Consider the following 20649-nt stretch of genomic DNA (forward strand, 5'->3'; position numbering starts at 1 on the left):
GTTTAAACTGCTGGCAATTTCGACAGTCATCTTAATCCATTGATATTAGTAATCATGAATGTGAGAGTAGAATTTTCTGTTGAGCATAGCAGTATGAGGAATGGATGCTGGTGGTTAGGTTGTAGAGCAGGATGAAGTGCTGGACCAGGACACATACTGTTTTCAAGAATGTGATTTAAAGTAGCATGAGGATTTTTCTACTCCATGGTTTGATGGAGAATATTAAGTAGAAAATTATATCGACTCCTTGTAGTAACATTTTGGTAGAAAGCTGTATTCCCTTAATCAGATAGTAGTACCTCTTTTCACCGGTGGCAGTCCAGGCACTGTCTTCTTCTTCTTCCTCATTCGGCTTTTCCCGGTTAGGGGTCGCAACAGCGGATCATCTGTCCGCTCATGATTGGCAGTGGAATTTTACAGTGTTGAGTTGCCAGCCCGGCGCCCAACCTTCCACAGAAGGCACACACACACACTCACACCTAGGGCCAATTTAGAGTGTCCACTCCACCTACTGCATGTCTTTTGGGATGTGGGAGGAAACCAGAGCACCTGGAGGAAACCCACACAACCACAGGGAGGACATGCATACTCCACACAGAAGGTACCCCAGCCGAGAATCGAACTGGAGAACCTCTTGTTGTGAAGCGACAATGCTAACCGCTGCACCACCGTGGGCAGCACTGTGAGATAGAAAATTGTCATTATCAAGGGGCAGATATTGACCTGGTTAAGGCCTTTGACACCATTCCCCAAGTTCACATTGTACAAAAGTTAAAAGCTTTAAAAATTGGCTCATATGTGGGATAGCAAACTGGCCGAAAGACAGAACCCACACAGAGCAAGTTGCAAGTGTTTAATCTAAAATATAAAAGTAACCAGTAGTGTCCCTCAGGCTTAGTTATCTGACCTTTGATTAACAAAGGCTGAATATAGTTTCAAACTGGAGGATGTTGCTAAATTGCTTGGTGTAGTAAAATGGGCTCAAAGTAAATGCTAAAATATGTAATAGTCTCACATTTGGTAGCCAACACCTCTTCTTATAATGCTGTCTAGACAAAATACCTCTACAAAACAAAAATGTAGTTAAGGACCTACTTGGGACCTTACTTGGCTTGACAACACCCTGTTTTTTGACCATCATTGTAATAACTGTTGTCAGGAAATACTTTTGCTTAGCAGAGTTAATTGCTAAAGAAATATTATCAGAATGTAAAAAGGTAATAACACTCTTATACTCGGCATTGATTGGGCCAGTTATAAAGTACAGTGCTACCTTTGCGATGTGTCTCGCTAAACATATCAAACAAATGGAAAGATTCCAAAGATTCCTAACAAAAAAGTTGACAGGCCTAAGGTCCCTAAACCACCAAGAGCGTCTGGAGGCTCTTTCCTTTTATTCAGTGTCTTACAGACTTTTGAGGGAAGAACTCTGACTTGTTTATTGCACCATTAGAAACCTAAATGTCCTGGACCTCCTGTTTTTCCACAGGCCCAATACAATATCTCTACCAATACTAGAATAATAGACCTAAATCTTCACCAATAGATAAATAAAACATGATGGAGGGGCAGACCCCAGCTACAAGGTGTCAGGGGTGGCACAATCTTCAGATCCATTTTTATTTCAAGATTTCGTTCCTTACATTAACACAAGGGCAGGCAGATGAGCAGGAGAATGTTAGGACCTGGTGCAAAGGAGGAATGGATCCCAGATTGGAGAACAACATTGAGGGGCGTAATACTGGGTACCAAATGAGCCAGTTATGGCTGTCATTTGGTGCAGGAGATGGAATATGGAGGAAAGGATTATATTTTGCATTTTGTGTATCAAAATATTTAGTATTTAGGGGGGGCTGAGATTGCAGAGACATTATCAAGTTTTCAGGAGTAGGGCCCTAGGTTTTGCCTTGAAATGTTTTGGATGCATAGTTTGTCTTATCTTATAACAATGCATTCCAGCTTTTAGATACATATGTGGAAAGTGCCATGACATGACATCTTCTAGAGCCTGATATTTTTCTATACAATGTAGAATGTTATAAGCCAGTATAAGTTGATTGTATTTCAGATAGTTGGAGAATTCCATCCAGTTAAGCAGGGTGAATGGAGAGACGTGATGTACTTTGATAGGAAGATTGGTTGCAAATGTAGTAATTTTATTACATGTTCATAGGTAAATACTAGGCTAGCTGCCCTTGCAGGCCATTTTAAGCCTAGCCATTTTCTCTTTTTGTTCTTGAAATAACCTATCTGCTTTGGTTATAGATTGGGATTACCCATCCCATGGCCAATAATTATATATTACCCCTAATGAAAATAATTGGGATCATACTATAGATAATTTGAGGGTACCGATTCATGAGATAAAGCATTTAGAAACTGCCTCTCTCCATAATAGTACAGGGGACCATCCTGGGGTAGATTTTCTGTTTCCCATCAGTAGATCAAAGTTGTGCTTGAAACTGGACAGGGATGAACTCTTTTATGTGGATATGGAGTCTGTTCCAGAGCAGCAATATCCTCTGCAAAATATACCTGTCCCTCCAAAACATTCTGTTGATGTTGCAGAAGAGGTTTAGATCCCTAGACCAAGTATTTCTGATGTCATATGTCTAGTTAATGTGCAGTAGATCCATCAGTAAAAAGCTGGAGAATGCCTTGTATGCCAGACACAGGTTACCTCTTAGCAATCTGTAGGATACTGAGTATAGTGGCAGGGCTTTGAGTCAGATCATGTAGAACAGGTTGTTTAGGCCTTATATCCTTTTAGTAATGTATCTCTGTGGATGTTTCAATTATTGTATGAGTCTGAACAGATACATGCCAAAGGGGGCATTATATTCAACCACTGGTCTAAAGAGGGGTGAGTAAAGAGGGACAATGACATCCCTAGATCTAGATGCAATACTTTTGTTTATAAGCTATGCAATACAGAGGGACTTTCTTACAACAATAGACATATGTTGCTCAAAAGTTAGGTCACTATCCACTTAAGTTCCCAAATCCTGAACAACTGGGTCAACTCTTAGGGCTGTATCTTCAATGCGGTAGTTCTCTGGGGGAAATGGCTTCCCAAAGGGTACAATAATGCATTTTTGGCATTTAGTTTCAGACGATGATGTCAACACCAGTTATTTGTTTGAAACAGACCCGCTTGCAGGATGGCTAAGTCATTTGGAAATTCTATAACTGCCCCTAGCTTGCAGTCATCTGCAGACTTACTCAGCCAGAGCCCTTTAGTATTGGCTTTTACTTCAGAAAGGTAGATGCCAAACGGGAGAGGTCACAGCACAGAACCCAGGGAGACTCCACTGGTGATTGTTCTCTTTGTGGAGGTAACTTTCCCTATTTTGATTATTTGTGTCCTGCCTCTGAGCCAGTTAACAATCCAGCAGGTAACATAGGGGTTTATTTCCAGTTTATTTAGCTTTTCTACTTTGCCTGAGTGGGGAATTGTGTCAAAAACTTTGTCCCATTTGAGGTATATGGTGTATTACATTACATTTTGCATTCATCCATTGTTTTGATGACCTTTTCAAAAAAAATCCACTAGGTTGAGTAAGCATGACCTGCCCTTGATGAATCCAAACTGAGATGGGTCTACTGTTTGGAGTTCCCTATGTCCTGATGGATTGGTTCCATGATAAGTCTTTCCAAGGCTTTGCATATAAGGCTGGCTGTCTTATGGGTCTCTAATTGCCTGGGTCTGTGGAAGGTCCTCCCTTATGCAGGGGAATGACTGTAGCTGTTCACCATTCACTTTGTACAAAACCTGTATGGAGGCTGTAACATTACTCCAATTTATAAGAGAGGGATACGTTGTTGTGTGTGGACAAAGATGAGGCATAAGACAGGATTAGCAGAAGGTGTGAGAGCAGTATTTTCTTTGGAGTGTAGGGAGAGATACTGAGATGCTTTATAAAGAAGTCCAAGTTTTATATGTGTTTTTGATATTATTTTGAATGTGTAGATCAAAATTTTAAAGTTTATTTCTTAGGCAAAGTTTGTCTAACTAGTCTTAAGTGTTAAACATTCTGATGTTTATTTCTCTTTGTGTTAATTAATAGCCTTTTGGTACTGTTCTGTTAAGTTTATTTTGTTATTCTGTATCTACTTGGTATTATACGGTCCTAAACAGACACTTACTGTCATTGTTTTTGCCAAATGATCTTTTGTGGCATCTGCTGATTATTATGAACATTCTGTCTTTTATTATTTGCCGCTTTTTTCTGTGGAGAGCTCTGTGTTGTAGGTCTCTGAATGTGATTTCTTCTTTACTAAACAAGATGGTTATGTTGTCAGGAGATTCTCTGCTCTGTTCTGTGCTTTTTTTTACAAAACAGCTGTTTGGTCTTTTATTTTGGCTAAAATAATTTTTTGGATTGCTTTGGAGAATGAATGCATATGGGCTGCTGCAGTTGTATTTGTTTGGACACAAGTATATTGTGGTTAAAGTATCAGATTTCTGGGACTATTTTAACTTTGTGCTTTATTGGTATTGCTGGCCTGTGGCTGAAACACTGATATCAGTTTACTTCAGATTATTTTTTGGACTTTTGGATGGCCAGTGGCTGAAATATCAGCATCATTTTATTTCAGATTACTTGGAACTTTGGACTTTTCAAAATTTTTTTTTAGATTGCTTGAATTTTGTTATAAAACACTGTTCTGGAGTTTCTGAGGAGTTTATGATTTGCTAGGTTGCTGCTGCTGCTGCCCTCTGATAATTATTTATTAACATTCTGTTCTACTGTCGTCTTGTCATACATTACCTAATTTACTTTATTGTGCTTCACTTCATGCTTACTACTGTTTCAGTTTTGACATTCCTCAGATGGGAATGTGTGTTCTATCAAATCAATTCATTTTTGGGTGGTTTCTTTTGTCACATATCCATGACCATAAAAAAAAGTCCACAAAAAACTAGGAGCATTATACAGAAATAAACAATTTCTCACCAAAGCAGCAAAAATTTCAATAGCAAATTCCCACCTTATCTCCACCCTACTTTATGCCTCTCCAGTATATACCAACCTAAGGCAATGTGATCTAAACAAGCTAGAGACCTGCTACAACAAAATCGCCAAATTCGCCACAGGGGCATCCTACCGTAGTCACCACTGTCTCTCACTTGCTGAACTGGGCTGGCTTGAACTCCCTCACCTCCTTCAGTGGTATCAACTCTCACTCGCCCACAAACTAGTAAACCATCCACTAAATGTCCCATCCCTCCAGAATCTACTCCAACCCTATCGCACCACCAGACCACTAAGATCCAGCAACAAAAATCACTTGCAGATCACTAAAGCCAATAACTCTGCTGGTGAAGCACTATTCCCTTGCGCCATAGCCAAATTATGGAACTCACTCCCACCCACAATTACCTCCGTACCATCATGCACCAACTTCAAAACTTTATTAAAAGCGCACCTAAAAACATGCTGGCTATGCCCTTGCAACTCCCACTTTAATATCATCCACCCCATCCAACTACTACCTTTCTTTCCACTCCACTAACTACCTTGATTATAGCAAGCTCAGATGCTCATAAGCCTAGTACTTATTATACAGCAGGAACTTCTCATTGTTACATTTGTTAATGCCTGTTATGTACTTCACAGATAAAGATTCTAGTTGTCTACTGATGTACTATGTTCTTCATCTGTAAATATGTTGTAAGTAATTTCTATGTTAAATTGTTAATTGCTATGTAATCCAATGTAACTACTGTCTGTTTATTTTACTGTGGAGCTTTTCTCCCCGGGCCTTCGCTGAAAATGGACCCACGTCCAGTCGGACACTCCCGGTCATCAAATTTAAATAAATAAATAAGTAAATATTACACATTTTTGTAATTGACTATTGTAGGGTGCTTAAATATTTAATCACTACAATAAATCTGAACTTAAAGGTTTGGTTGAAAATAAGTTGTCATTTTTCCAAAGGTGAAAGTAGATCAGATACTACTTTTACATTTTACAGTGTCCTCACAGTCAAATCAAGAGAAAATTGTACTGCAGGAAAAGGAACATATCCCCTTTTGCAGTGATCTTCTCTGATACAAGCAAATTTTGGTAAAGTAAAGTACGCAGAAAAGCATTTTCATAGACTTGCTTCTCAGTCAATCAGCTACCATTGTCTGCACATTTTCTTCGATTGTCTGGGTGCTTTTCATTATTTTATTTTCTTCCCTGTCTTCAGGTTTCATAGGTTCATAGATAGGTACTAGGGTACTGGCTCAAGGGCCTACATAAGCCTAACCAACAAGGTTCCCTGGCTTACACCACCCAAGAAAGATATTTTCCTGTGACCCTGTCGAGTAGAACCAGGTAACTGATCCCCGGGGTGTATTTCCTATTTCCCATCCACTCATCAAGATTTTTCTTGAAGAGTGCTAATGAGGAACTTTGCTTGACATAGATGGGTAGAGTGTTCCAGAATATGGGAAGTCTCTGGGACAGGAATATATCCCTCCAGCATGTCCTGTTTATTGTGGTGACAGGGTTTAGGTCCCTAGAGTGTGTAGCTTGGAGGGATTAGGATGTCTTTAGGTGTAGCATGTCCAACAGCTCTGGGTTTGATATAGCTTTATATATTAGGCAGAGATCACCTCGGAGTAGGTGATATGCTACGGAGTAAAGCTGGAGTTTTTTGACATGGTCAGTGTAGGGCATCTGTTTGAGGCCAGTAATCCTGTTTGTGAGGTACTTCTGTGGCCTTTCCAGCTGCTGCAGATGTCTTGTGCGGTACATTCCAAAAGGGGCGTTGTACTCTATAATTGATCTAATGAGTATAACGTAGAGGGGAACAATGACCTCTTTTTTCCTGGATGTGAACCCTTTTGTGATGAGGTGTGCCATGTAAAAGGATTTCCTGACTACTGTGGTGATGTGATTATCAAAGTAGACTACTGTCCACCTGGGTCCCAAGGTCTCTTATCACACATTTGGCGTTAAGTAGACTGCCGCCTGTCTCAGTGAGGCCCTTCTATAGGATGTCCACATCATTTGGGGACTCGACTATGGATCCTAGTTTGCAGTCATCTGCGAACTTTGTTATCCAAAGGCCTTCTGTGTTAGCCTGTACTTCAGAGAAGTAGATACCAAACAGGAGAGGTCCCAGGACTTAACCCTGTGGTACTCCACTTGTCACTGGTTTGAATTCAGATTTGGAGTCTGCAACTTTTACAGTGTGGGTGGTGTCAGTGAGCCATTTGGCAACCTATCTTGTGACATAGGGATTTATGCCTAGTTTAGTAAGTTTAGCTATAAATCCAGAATGGGGGAAGGTGTTGAAAGCCTTGGCGAGGTCAAGATAGGCTGCGTGAACCACCTTACCCATATCTATGGCTTTGGTGACTGCCTCAAAGAAGTCAATCAGTTTCAGGAACCTTGATATGCCTTTCACAAACCCGAACTGGTGGGGTCCAGAGTTTGAAGGTTACCAATGTCTTTGTTTATGAGTTCCATGATGATACGTTCCATGGCCTTACAGACCAGCTCGTCAGACTAATAGGACGATAGTTCCAGAGATCAGTGGTGGCTCCCCCTTTGTGGAGTGGGATAACTGTTGCTGTGTGCCATTCAGTGGGCACAAAGTCTGACATGAGGCTATGACTGAACATGGTGCTTAGGTGGGGAGCCAGTTCGTTCTGACATTCATGTAAAACGCAGCCTAGGATGTTGTCTAGTCCCATGGATGCTGTGTTTTTGGCTTTAGAGAGTGCAGCTTTTACCTGCGTAGTTGTGATTACAGGGACTCTGCATTCTTCCTGTACAGATATAGGCCCTTTAGGGGGTGAGAGGGGAGTAAAGTTAGCACTGAACCTATCTGCCAGGATGTTGACAATATCAGTTTGTTCTGTAATTTTCATGCCGTTATGCTGTAACTCAGAGCAGATGTGGATGTTGCCACTGAGATTCTTGACATAGCTATAGAATGCTTTGTGGTTGTCCCTAGAATTAGTGGTGGTTTTGTTTTCATAGCTAGCTTTGGAGGATTTTATAAGGGATCTTAGCTTCTTACTGAGGTTGACCAGGGAGTTCCTCCACTCATGGAATTTACTCTTTTTTGCAACAGTTTCTTCCTCCTGTTGTAGAGTTTTTTTATGGCAGGGGACCACCAGATTGGCTTCCTTTTTTTGGAGGATAACGTCTTGGTTCTGTTTGGGAGAGCACGATCCATGCACTCGTGTAAGTGCTTATAGAGAGCATTTGTGTAGGATTCAGCAGTCGTAACTGTATTGTACATCTGCATGGGTGTCATGAAGTTCGCCACTTCTGTCTTAAGAAGCATGAAGTTGGCTTTGGAGAAATTTTTTACCAAGGTTTCCTTAATGGGGACAGGGGCGGGATGTGGATATCTAGGGTGATTAGCTTATGGTCGGATCTGACCAACGAGGAGTTGACTTCAGGTGTGGAACACTGGTCACTCATGTTGGAAATGACTAGGTCTAGGATATTGCTGCCCCTGATGAGGGTGTGGATAAGTTGATCCAGGGCATTGGAATTTATGAATTCTAGAAAGTGCTGAGCAAAGGAGTTGGTACATGAGTAGTTTTTCCAGTTAATGGTGGGGTAGTTGAAATCACCCATTATTAGGGTGTTTTGTTGAACGCTAATATTTTCCAGTATGTCAAGAAAAGAGGAGTGAGATTGCAGTTTTGCCCGGAGTTAGTTGCACTTGGATAACCTCGGATGCATTATTCTGAGCAACTAGCCTGGAGGTGTGGATATCCTTAATGAATATGGACACACCTCCGCCTTTGGTGTTCCGGTCCAGGTTAGATGGCCAAAAAGTGTGGTATGAGTTGTAGCCTGGTAATGCAGGGGTGCTCTCTGGAGCCTTGAACCAGGTCTCAGTCACTGCACAGGTATCGATGTTCTCCATTTTAAGGAGTGCCTCGAGGGAGTGCATGTTGAGATTTAGACTTCTAGCATTGAGTAGCATTACCCTCAGTTTTTGCTTGCCTGTCCCTGTTACGGTGATGAATTTGTCATTTGAACCTTGCCTAAAAAAGGCAGTATAGGGGTGGCAAGAGCCTTAGCCAGTATCCAGAATCCCGGGAATGACAGGTGCAGGCCATCTCTGGCAAAGCATTGTGGTCTGTCGACCATGTTGTCTCAGGCAGACAGATACTGGATCCTCTTAGAATGACACCAGAAGCTTAGCCAGTTGTTGAATTCAATCATTTTGTCCTTGTACTGTGGTGTCATTCTGGGTGATGGCAGGATGCTATTCAGGGCTAGGGTCATACCTGCCTGGGCTACAAGATCGGAGAGCTCTTCCATGTCCCTTTTCATGTAGTCCAGTGAGGTACATCTCAGGTTATTCAAACCAACATGGACAATGACAGAGTCATATTTGTACTTGTGGAGTGACCTGAGTGCGTGGGTTATGTGATGGATCCTGGCACCCAACATGCAGCTGCCTGGTGAGTGGGACATCAGTGTGCCTGACTATAGAGTCACCTATGACTAGTGTGTTGGGTATGTTGTTTTGCCTTATGGGCTGTGGTTGAGTGGCAGACTGAGTCTGTGGGCTATGTGTCATTTGGGTAGTGTTGGGGGGGTGGCGGTTGCTTGCATTTCTGCTTTGGAGGTCTCTGTTGCTTGAGCAGATTATTATTGAAAGCCTCTGCAAATGTTTTTGTGTTTCTATGTGTGGATTTTGGTGGTGTAGGTTTAGTGGGACTATGTGATGAGTGTGGTGTGGTGTAAGTGTTTACCTTCTCCTCTTGACAGTCAAGTTCAGTATTGGTTGGAGAGAGCTTTACCTCCAGTTTGGCTAGATAAGTGCATCTCTCACAGGTTGTAGTATTGGGTGGTAGGAGGAGAGGGTTGTCTGTGTACATGAGGCAATTGCTGCATTGCCCCAAGATGACCAGATTCATCAGATAGACAGGAGAGAACACTGGGAGCTAACCCTTGGACATGCCTGAATTAAAAAACTGTTTTCCTCTAGATAAGTGAGGAAAATGAGTACAAGAGCTGTTTTTCTCTAAACAAGTGAGGAAGGTAAGTACAAAAACTGTTTACCTCTAGGTAATGAGGAAAGTTGAGTGCTGTAGTAATTAGTAGCTTATTTAGTGCTTACAACAAGTTCTGAAGAAGTGCTGAGCACGAATAAGCAAATTCAAGTGCTAAAACTAAGAATCTGCATCTGAACGAGACTAGTTACAGGAAAGAAACAAGTGCGAATGCGGGCTTTTAAATCAGAAAGTTGAGAAAGATGGAAAAATTGCCCATACGACCAATAACTACAATTTCTGAGCCAGAAACCACTCTTATGTGGTAGATAGGTTACTTAGTATTTACCAATCCTGCTGATAAGCTAGCAGGCTTCTCTCCAACACAGAAAGGCTTGGGGCCTCAGGAGCTTACAAACAGTCCTGGATATAACAAATCTGTATCTGGACTAGACTAGTTACAGGGAGGGGGAGAAACAAGTGCAAATGCGGGCTTTTAAATCAGGCAGTTGAGAGAGATGGAAAAACTGCCCAAACGGCCAATAACTACAATTTCTGGCCCAGAAACCACTCCTTATGTGGCAGATAGGTTATCTAGTGCTTACCATTCCCAATGATAAGCTAGCAGGCTTCCCTCCAACACAGACAGGCTTGGGGGGCTCAGAAGCTTATAAATAGTCCTGGATATCGAAAATCTGTATCTGGACTAGACTAGTTACAGGAAAGGCAGGAAACAAGCGTAATTTTTTTTTTTTGTTACAGTTAAACAGAACACAGGGAGATTCTAGCAAAGTTTTTTTTTTTTGTAGAGTCTTAGAAGATTTCCAAGTTCTGCATGTATATTTCTCCATAAGTGTTTCCTAGTAGAGCAGATGGCAGTAGTTTCACTTTGCATGCTTCTCATCCTCTTTTTTGAAAATTGCACAAATTGAGACCTCGGGTAATATTTATAGCTACTGCATTCTAGATAATCCCTTACTATCTGTCATTTATAGCTGCTCTACTTTAGTCTACATATTGCCAGAAATTAATTTCTTAACAGTGACACTCCATGTCCATAAATGGCTGCCTGCCATTCTGTTTTGGCAGTGCTATAGTTTATGCTTGTCACAGGTCCCTTCCCACTGATGCTGTCTCCTTGCTGTCCACTTATTTATTACTCTGTTAATCCTTGTTGATTTACTGCAGCACAGCATCGGCTGTAGAGCCTGCCCCATTTCCTAGCAATGCTACATGATTCATTCTCTGTGTTTTTGTTTCCATTTCCGTGGAATTATTTGTGGGTTTCATTTAAAGAATCACCTAGCTCTTATCTCCAGTACAGGATATTTTATTTGTGCAGCTGTTTGAACAGTCAGTTTCTTCCTAAAAAGGAATAATCTTTTTTTCTTGCAATATAAAGGCTAGTTCATTCAAATAACCTTCTGCTCCACAAATCATTCTTTCACAGCAGTATTCTCCCTGCTGAAGGCATAGTACTATTTCAACTGCAGCATAAAATTGTTGGTATTGCCCTCTAGCCATTTAAATATACCTTTTCCACACTCATCCTCTTCTAGAGCATAGAAATATATTTTAAAAAGCTCTACTACTTAGGCTACTGAGCCATGGATAACTTAACTGCATCTGTAATCTTGACTCTGTTTGTATAATACTGAAATTCATTTGTTCTTAATTTTTTGCCCAGTGTTTCAGATGGCGGACATCCCTTTATGGCATCATTATAAAAGATAATCCATGTTTCACTGGCAGTGTCACATTTTATAATTTCCCACATGGAGGATACTGATTGTGCTCCACAGTCAGCAGAAAGACAAACCGGCTATACACTGCTATGCCAAGAGAACTGATCTTAACAACTTTCAAATGTGTATTACAAACTTTGTTATGCAACTTTTTAAACTGTTATATTTGTAGTCCATCCACAACCCCTTTTTCCCATTTTTGCACTTGGGGTCAGGCTGTCACTTCAACAGTGACAATCATCTAGAGCCAATGTTTACACCACCAGGTGACTAACCCTCCCATGATAGTTCTTCCACACCACACAAACACCTATGGCCAATTTAGTGTACCCAATTCACCTACTGCATGTCTTTGGAATGTGGGAGGAAACTCGAGCACCCAGAGAAAACCCAAGCAAACACAGGGAGGACATGCAGACTCCACACAGAAAGCACCCCAGCTGAGAATCAAACTAGGGAACCATGGTGACAATGCTATCTGCTGTGATACTGTTATATTTGTATCTCAAATAACAACTCACACAGCAGCCAGCCACCACAGAACAGTATCAGACATGCTTTACAGTGGTGAAAGATATAGTACATTTTGTGTTGCCAGGTATATAAACAAAAGTGGCAAGCAGAAGCTGTGCTTCTGGCTGCTGTAGTTGTGATAGTTTTAAGTGCTTTGCAGCTTTCACTTGCACCTGTATATTTTTATGTGTAACTAGTAATACATCTAAGCAGCTGAAGCTGCATGTACTACATATAATTATTTTCATGTTTCACTGATCACGGCTAGTTTTTGTGCTGTCAACCGATGTCAAGATTTACCAGTCAAGCTTCATTTTGCTCTTCTTTTCAGGTTCATTTTTTAAAATCTGTATCTCAAACACATAACTTGGTTGTGATTGGAAAACCAATCATAAGCTTGTTTCATGTATTCAAGTAACAAACTGTTGTGTTCTGTAAAATTCAGCTATTAAGTCTTTAATGGGTCTTCTGTTATATGTACTGCTGTCATACAATATTGACTGTATAAGTACTGAAAGTGGGAAACAGTGCACTTGGGCATATTCCTTAGAAACTGCACCTACTGTATAAAGTTAAATAATTCAACAGGAATATATTGTATTTCAGGTTGGTCACTTTAAGTAATAAGGTGAAAACATCATGTATTTTATTCTGTACTTGTTATCTCATCTGTGTTAAGTACAGCACATCTTTAATTTATTGCACATTTTAAAACAAATTAATTTCCTAAGACAGTGAATAATCAAGTGATATTCTGTTTCTCTTAACAGAAAGACACAGATGAAGAAGTAAAAGAATTTATCTTCAACAACATGCATTTACAGAAGGTACCGTATACTTTAAATGCAGGTTGTCATATCCTATTGTCAGTGTTGATCATGGAAATTAATTGTGACTAATAATGTTGTTCATGTTTGTTGGCCATATAACCACAAATAATTTTTCAGACAGATCCCTAAAGAAGTGGGTATACTTTCATGCGGCAGTATTTACAGAATAAACATGACATAATAATTAACTCAGCATAAATGTGAAGCATTTCACCAACTTGAGTATGCAGTAATCACAGACTGAACTTTTAGGGGTTTGAGTTATGTAAAAAACTCTGTAGTTTTAGTGTGTAGGATGAAATTTAGGCTTGTGAAGTCTGAAGTCAATGTGATACAAAGGATAACTTTTCTGTCTCATGGCATTAGGTTTTCCAGTTGAGGTCTCAGGTGGGGTGCTTTGTTTGCAGAGTTTGCATATCCACCTCCTCCTAAAGTAATATGTAGGAACCTGTGCCCTTTGATGTTGTATTTGTGTGTGTGTATCTGCGCATGAATCCTGTGATGGACTGATGCCCTATCTAGGATTAGTTGCTCAGTCCTTGTGCTCACTGAGTACTGTGGCTGTCCTGAATTAAGGTAAGGAAGGAATGACTGAAAGTCTGAAATTAAAGTGCGGCAGTGATGTTTATTTGTTTTATTTGTTTTTGTTTTTTTGTTTAATGGGAAGTGTAATTATTTGTTTGAAGCAGATGCACCTTCAGTTATGTGTTAATGATGTTGCATTGGGGATGGTGTGTATGCCATACCTGAGTTTATTCCTGACTTGGGAAAATCAGCTAAATGCCCATGGCTTTTGAGGCACAAGGAATAGCTGAGTACTTTCATTAAGTTTGTTTGCAATGATTGAAAATTACTACTCTGGTCCCAGTTCTGAAAAAAAAAATTAATTTAGCTTGTAGACATTGATATGGGAGGATTGTACCCTCCTCCCAGTGGCCTTCTGTGCTTGCTGTCAAAGGAGAGATGGCAGTGTTGAGCCCTAGAACCATGTGTGTGTGTGTGTTCATACATATGCTGCCCTGACTGCAACATGTAGCATCACTTGGCAGTTGCGTGCATTCAGATCAATTCTGCGCTTCTGATGTAAACATGCCGGCCACCATCAGGATGCATTACTGCTGTGGATTGGGCTATGTTCCTCCCCACAGGATGGATGAGGCAACACTGGCTGCTCACTTGTACCTTCACTGCCTGGCTCCTCCATCATCTCAGGACTGTTAATCACTGACGTGATCTGGGTTGCACTCACAGTTCTTTCCTTTTTGTAATAGAGCTAGTTTAGCTGTGAGTAAAAGACTAAAAAAATGCAGATCATTTAAAGCAGAAAGCAATGTGTTCCTCAAATACAGTAACTGACTACAAAATAAAAATCCAGATTCTGGTCCATGTTGCAGAAGGTCTATAACAATTTGATGTAAACTTCTTCAGAATTTAGTATGTGGATTTTTTTTCCTGAATGTGGAAGACAGCTTGAATGTATTTAAATACTTGATTTTATAAGAGGAAAATCTTGTTGAAAACATCTTTTGCAGAGTATTGAGTTGTTATATAGCACTGTATTAAAGCAAGCAGTGCAATAAACATTAATGCCTTATCTTTGCTTGTAAAGTCCAACCAAAAATATGATAGGATGTCATTATGATGTGGTGTTTTGTTTTTTTTGATGCCTTCTTGTAAACATATAAAAGGAGCTACTTCCCTAATCGACTAAACTGCCTGTTGCTTCCTCGCTGTGGGATTTTTGTCCTTTGACTTCCTTCCCTTCTTCCTTCTACTTTCATCAGCATCATTTTCCTAGTCCATTGATTCTTAAACTGGTAAGACCAGGTTGTGAAACTCCTGCATCTGTTTCAGTTTAGAACCATAATGTCTAAAAATGTTGTGTGCTTGAAACGTGAACTGATATTATTTTTGTGTTAGTTCAGGGTACATATCCATAGTAAAAGAGTAATTTTAGCTTTAGTTGTATTTTTGTTATTTCATGTATGTGTATATGCACATGTATGCATGGTGGTGGTGGGGGGGGGGGGGGGGCGATCTGCTTCACCACAACAGAGTATGTTGTTTTTGTTGTTGTTGATATGAAGAGGTGAACTCTACATTTTTTAGCTGTGACACACTTGAATAATCTTATTTGTTTTTGAGGGAGGCTCTCTGTAATAGTGTCTGAGAATCTGCTTTCTGAACCTATGATGTCATTACTTACTTAAATTAGTTTTCTTTCTTTTTTGTTTTATGTGAGGAACTTTTGCTTTCAGGCTGTCTGGTTTGATGCATCCCTGTTGTCTGTTCATAAACATTTCTTGCTTATTTGCTAGAGTTTTTCTAAGAAATGTTCTATTTCTTTTTATGTGAAAGGCTACCCTCCTGAAATCCACAACTCATACTGTTTATTGACTTGACTTTTGGATTAACTTGATTGCAAATACCATTTTTGAAGTTGACAAATGGTGTGTTACATTATTATCTTACTTGTGGAGTAATGCCAGTCAGAAGTGAGGACTCATGTGTTATTAGGGTAAACTTTTATAACACAGGAGCCCAAAAAAATCTCTAGTAAACTGTTTTTTCAGTTAATGCTTGCTAGAATTCTTGAATAGCCAGTGATAAGTGGGGGTATCTGCACTTTTTTCAAATAATACAGCATTTAAATTGATTTATTTGTGTTGCATTGAATACTATCTAGCTGGAAGTTGTGGCTCTGTTTTTTCAGTTAATGCTTGTTAGAATTCTTGAATAGCCAGTGATAAGTGGGGTATCTGCACTTTTTTTCAAATAATACAGCATTTAAATTGAGTTATTTGTGTTGCATTGAATACTATCTAGCTGGAAGTTGTGGCTTTGTTTTTTCAGTTAATGCTTGTTAGAATTTTTGAATAGCCAGTGATAAGTGGGGGTAGTTTACTTCATTGTTATTCAGTTTCTGCCTTATATAAGTGGTACATTTTGGATTATTTTCTGCTTAAACTCTGAGCTTTGGCCAGCTAAGACCTACATAAAATCAAATCAACTGGACATATAAGTGAATTTAAGTAAATCTTTATCTGCACTTTTTTTCAAATAATACAGCATTTAAATTGATTTATTTGTGTTGCATTAAATACTATCTAGCTGGAAGTTGTGGCTCTGTTTTGTCAGTTAGTTCCCTACCCACCCTTCCTGCTTTTGCTTTGGTGTTAATCTTGGTGGCTTTGAAACTGCCCGCCCCTCTTGTAAATTTGCATTTGGATACTCCTCCTGGGCCCATCTCATTTGCTCACTCAAGAAAAAAAAATTGCACTTTTTTCATCTGCTTTTACTGTATTTGTGTTTCTTCCTACTTTATTTTGCTTTTGTGTTATCTTAAAAGTACTCAGTTATATTTATTACTGCTTGGTGTAATTATCATTGTAAGCCTTTTGATTTAAGCACTTGGGCTTCAGACCAGTTGTTTTACATTAAGAAGGTTTGTGGTCTGCACTGTTGTGGCAGGACAGGTAGCTTACATCCTTCTATGTTGGGAACTGCTGATTGAAGGCTCAGTGTCTGTTATTCTAAAAGTGTATTAGTTCTGGTTTAAGCACTTGGGCTTCAGGCCAGTTATTTTACATTAAGAAGGTTCGTGGTCTGCATTCTTGTGGGAGGAGAGGCTGGGCTCTCCCCTTCTGAGCTGGGAATTTCTGGTTAAAGGCTTGTAGTGCCTGTATATTTGAACTGTTTCTTACTGAAAATGGTGCACCTTGTTTGCTGTAGCATAGACTAGATCCAGGCCTGCTTAATCTAGCTTTGTTTGTATAACTTGAGCACTAATCCAGGCCTTCTTTTTTGGAGAAGGTTTCCCTGCACCCCAGTCGCAGGAGTGTGCAGTTAGAACTTGTCTGATTGAAGACTACAGGAACAGGGCTCAGTTTTGAGATTTTTTTTAATGGTTAATTGGGTAATTTGTGTAAAAGCCTTTTCTGATTGCTTGTAGTCATCTAAAGCTGTTTTAAGTGTATTTTTTTACTGTTTGTAGTCATTTAAAGCTGTTTTAAGTGTATTTTTTACTGTTTTTGCCTTATCTTTAACAAAAAAATGTCCTTGTTTCCCACCTTTCTAAGCTAGTATAGTCCAGTTTTCAGGCTAATGCTGAATTCAGGGCTGTGTTGCAATTTTCTGAGCTGCCCATACCGTACTTGGATAGAGGGAGGTTTCTCTGTTCATCTGTGAGAGAGGGAGCTTTGAGCAGCCATCTGTCCCTGGAGGAGTGGTTCCAGCCCAGAAGTTAGTAGTGTATAGGCTATTTTGGGCTAATTTCTATCTCTTTCATTTCCCTGCTTTAAAAACTGTGTTTGCATGGTTTTGCACATCCGGCAGCGCCAGTTAACTAGGGCTAAATTTATCCCGGCTCCACCAAGTCTAACTCTCAGCCTAAGCACTTAAAAAGCATCCTACAGTCCAGCACTTGCTCAGACCTAATAGCAAGCACTAATATATCCCGACACTTGATTGCCCAGCAGGGCAAGGCTCATTATTCACCCCTCACCAACCAAGCGACTAAGCAGCTCACACTACTATTCAGGCATGACAAAAGGGCAATTTCAGGTATACTCTCCAGTCCAGCTGGTGAACCTGGGTATCCAGAGGCAATGTTACAACTCCCTCATGTACACAGACAACCCTCTCCTCTTACCACAAAACATTAACATATGCGAGAAGTGCAATTATATAGCTAAATTGGAGGCTAAGCTCTCTCCACCCAAGACTGGAACAGGCAGTCATGAGGAGAAAGTTAAAACTTGCACCACACCTCCAGCCTCACATAGACATACTAAACCAGCACTGGCAAAAAATACATATAAATACACAAAATCATACTTGGAGGCTCTAAATAAAAACCTGCAAGAGCATCACAGACCTCCAAAGCAGACACCCAAAAAACCTGCACCTCCTGTCACAAATCAGACAACACATAAAACACAAAATCAGTGTGTCGCACAATCACAGCCCTTAAAGCGAAATAACATACCTAACACACTAGTAATAGGCAACTCTATAATCAGGCACACTGACGTCCCACTCGCTAGGCTGGACAAGGAGAAGGTTACTGTTAGCTGCCTGTCAGGAACCAGAATCCGCCACATAACACAAGCACTCAGGTCACTCCAGAACAAGTACAAATATGACTCTGTCATTGTTCATGTTGGTGTGAATGACCTGAGATGTACCTCCCTGGACTACATGAAAAGAGACATGGAAGAGCTCTCTGATCATGTAGCCCAGGCGGGTATGACCCTGACCCTGAGTAGCATACTGCCCTCACTAAGAATGATACTGCAGTATAAAGAAAAAATGATCAATTTCAACAATTGGCTAAGTTTCTGGTGTCATTCAAAGGGGATCCAGTGTCTGTCAGCCTGGGACGACATGCTTGACAGGCGTCGTTGCTTCACAAGAGATGGCTTGCACCTGTCACCCCTAGGCTTTCGAATACTGGCCAAGGCTCTTGCTGCCCTCATAGTGCCTTTTATAGGCAAGGCTCAAAAGTCAAACCCACCTCCGTAAACAGCACAAATAAAAAAATGAGGGTTATGCTACTCAACGCCAGGAGTTTAAATCTCAAAATGCACATGCTCAATGCACTCCTCAGTATGGAGAACGTTGAAATCTGTGCAGTAACTGAAACCTGGTTCAAGGCTCCACAGAGCACCACAGCACTAATGGGCTACAACTCATACCACACATTTCAGCCACAGAACATGGACCAAAACACAAAAGGAGGGGGTGTATCCATATTCATCAAGGATACCTACACCTCCAGGTTAGTGTCGCAGCATGATACCTCCGAGATCATCCATATGCAACTAACATCAGGCAAATCTGCAATGCAAATTGTGGCCTGCTACAGATCACCCTCCATGACCCAGGACCACCACTCCGCCTTTCTGGAGACACTGGAAAACATGAAGGTCCTACCAAACAGCCTGATATTGGGTGATTTCAATTACCCTACCATTAACTGGGAAAACTACTCAAGTACAAACTCCCAGGTCCAGCGCTTCCTGGAATTTATCAACTCAAATGCCCTGGATCAGCAGGTAAACTCCCCTACCAGAGGTGAAAACATATTGGACCAGGTCATCACCAATATGGGCAACAGGTGTTCCACACCAGAGGTCAACCCATCACTGGTTAGATCAGACCATAAACTAATCACTCTGGATGTCCACACCACACCACCACCTCCAACCAAGGAAACCACAGTGAAAAACTTTTCTGTAGCAAACTTCACCTTACTTAAGACAGAGGTGGTAAGTTTTACAGCCCCCACGCTAAAGGATAACAGTGTCCAAGATGCAGGAACCTTTACAAATGCACTCTATGAGCACCTACAAGGATGCATAGATCATGCCATCCCTAGCAAAACCAAGACCCACTCCCTAAGAGAAGGAAACCAGTCTGGTGGACCCCTGCCATAAACAGGCTATACAATAGAAGGAGGAAACTAGTTTAGAAAAAAAGCAAATCCCAAGAAATAAAGACAACCCTGATCAGTATTAGTAAATCAGTAAGAAACTAAGGTTCCTCATAAAATCCTCCAAGGCTAACTTCGAAAGAAAAATAGCCAAGGATTCAAAAGATAACCACAAAGCCTTCTTTAGCTATGTCAAGAATCTAAGTGGCAACTTGCAGATATGCTCTGAGCTAGTGCAAAATAGCACAAAATATACTGAACCCACTGATATTGCCAACATCCTGGCAGATCGATTCAGTGCAAACTTCACCCCCCTCTCACCCCCAAAAGGGTCCACAACAATACCAAAAAAGTGTAGTGTCCCAGAAATTACAGATGCACAGGTGAAAACAGCCCTTTCAAAAGCTAAAAGCACAGCATCAATGGGGCCAGATGGTGTCCCAGGCTGTGTCTTGCACAAACTACAGAACAAACTAACCCCCCACCTAAATACACTGTTCAAACTCAGCCTCTCCGCAGGCTGTGTGCCCATAGAATGGCATACAGCAACGGTTATTCCACTCCACAGGGAGGGGCCACAACTGACCCTGGTAACTATCATCCCATAAGCCTGACTAGCCTGGTCTGCGCATCATCATGGAACTCATTAACAAAGACATTAGGAACCTCCAAACACTTGACCCAACCCAGTTCGGCTTTGTTAAGGGCAGATCATGCCTACTAAACCTGGTTGACTTTTTCGAGACAGTCACCAAGGCCATAGATGAGGGGAAGGTAGTTCACACAGCCTACCTTGACCTCTCCAAGGCTTTTGACACCATTCCCCACTCGGGAATTATAGAAAAACTCACCAGCCTGAACATAAACCCCTACGTCACGTGATGGGTTGCCAACTGGCTTACAGACAGAACTCACACGGTAAGAATAGCGGGCTCCAGGTCCAACTCTAAACCACTCACAAGTGGTGTCCCACAAGGCTCGATCCTGGGACCCCAACTGTTTGGCTTATACTTCTCAGAAGTACAGGCAAACAAAGGAGGACTTTGGCTAACCAAGTACGCCAATGACTGCAAACTGGGAACGATTATTGACTCTCTGGCTGACACGGACATTCTCCAAAAGGGCCTTATTGAGATGGATACCTGGTGTCAAAGTCATAGT

The 20649-nt window shown here is 40.9% G+C and overlaps 1 protein-coding gene across 1 annotated transcript in view; it reads left to right on the top strand.

The window, feature by feature from the left end:
* The window catches only part of RYR3 (ryanodine receptor 3), a 3250282-nt gene that overhangs the window by 2605890 nt on the left and 623743 nt on the right, over positions 1–20649 (top strand). The window contains exon 72 of the mRNA XM_044074157.1: positions 12996–13052. Within this exon, the coding sequence (XP_043930092.1) occupies positions 12996–13052 (57 nt within the window). The remainder of the gene's footprint in view (positions 1–12995; positions 13053–20649) is intronic.

This window comes from Protopterus annectens, chromosome 6.part0 (genome assembly GCF_019279795.1).
Source record: "Protopterus annectens isolate FY-2018-M chromosome 6.part0, PAN1.0, whole genome shotgun sequence".
Classification (NCBI taxonomy): domain Eukaryota; kingdom Metazoa; phylum Chordata; order Ceratodontiformes; family Protopteridae; genus Protopterus; species Protopterus annectens.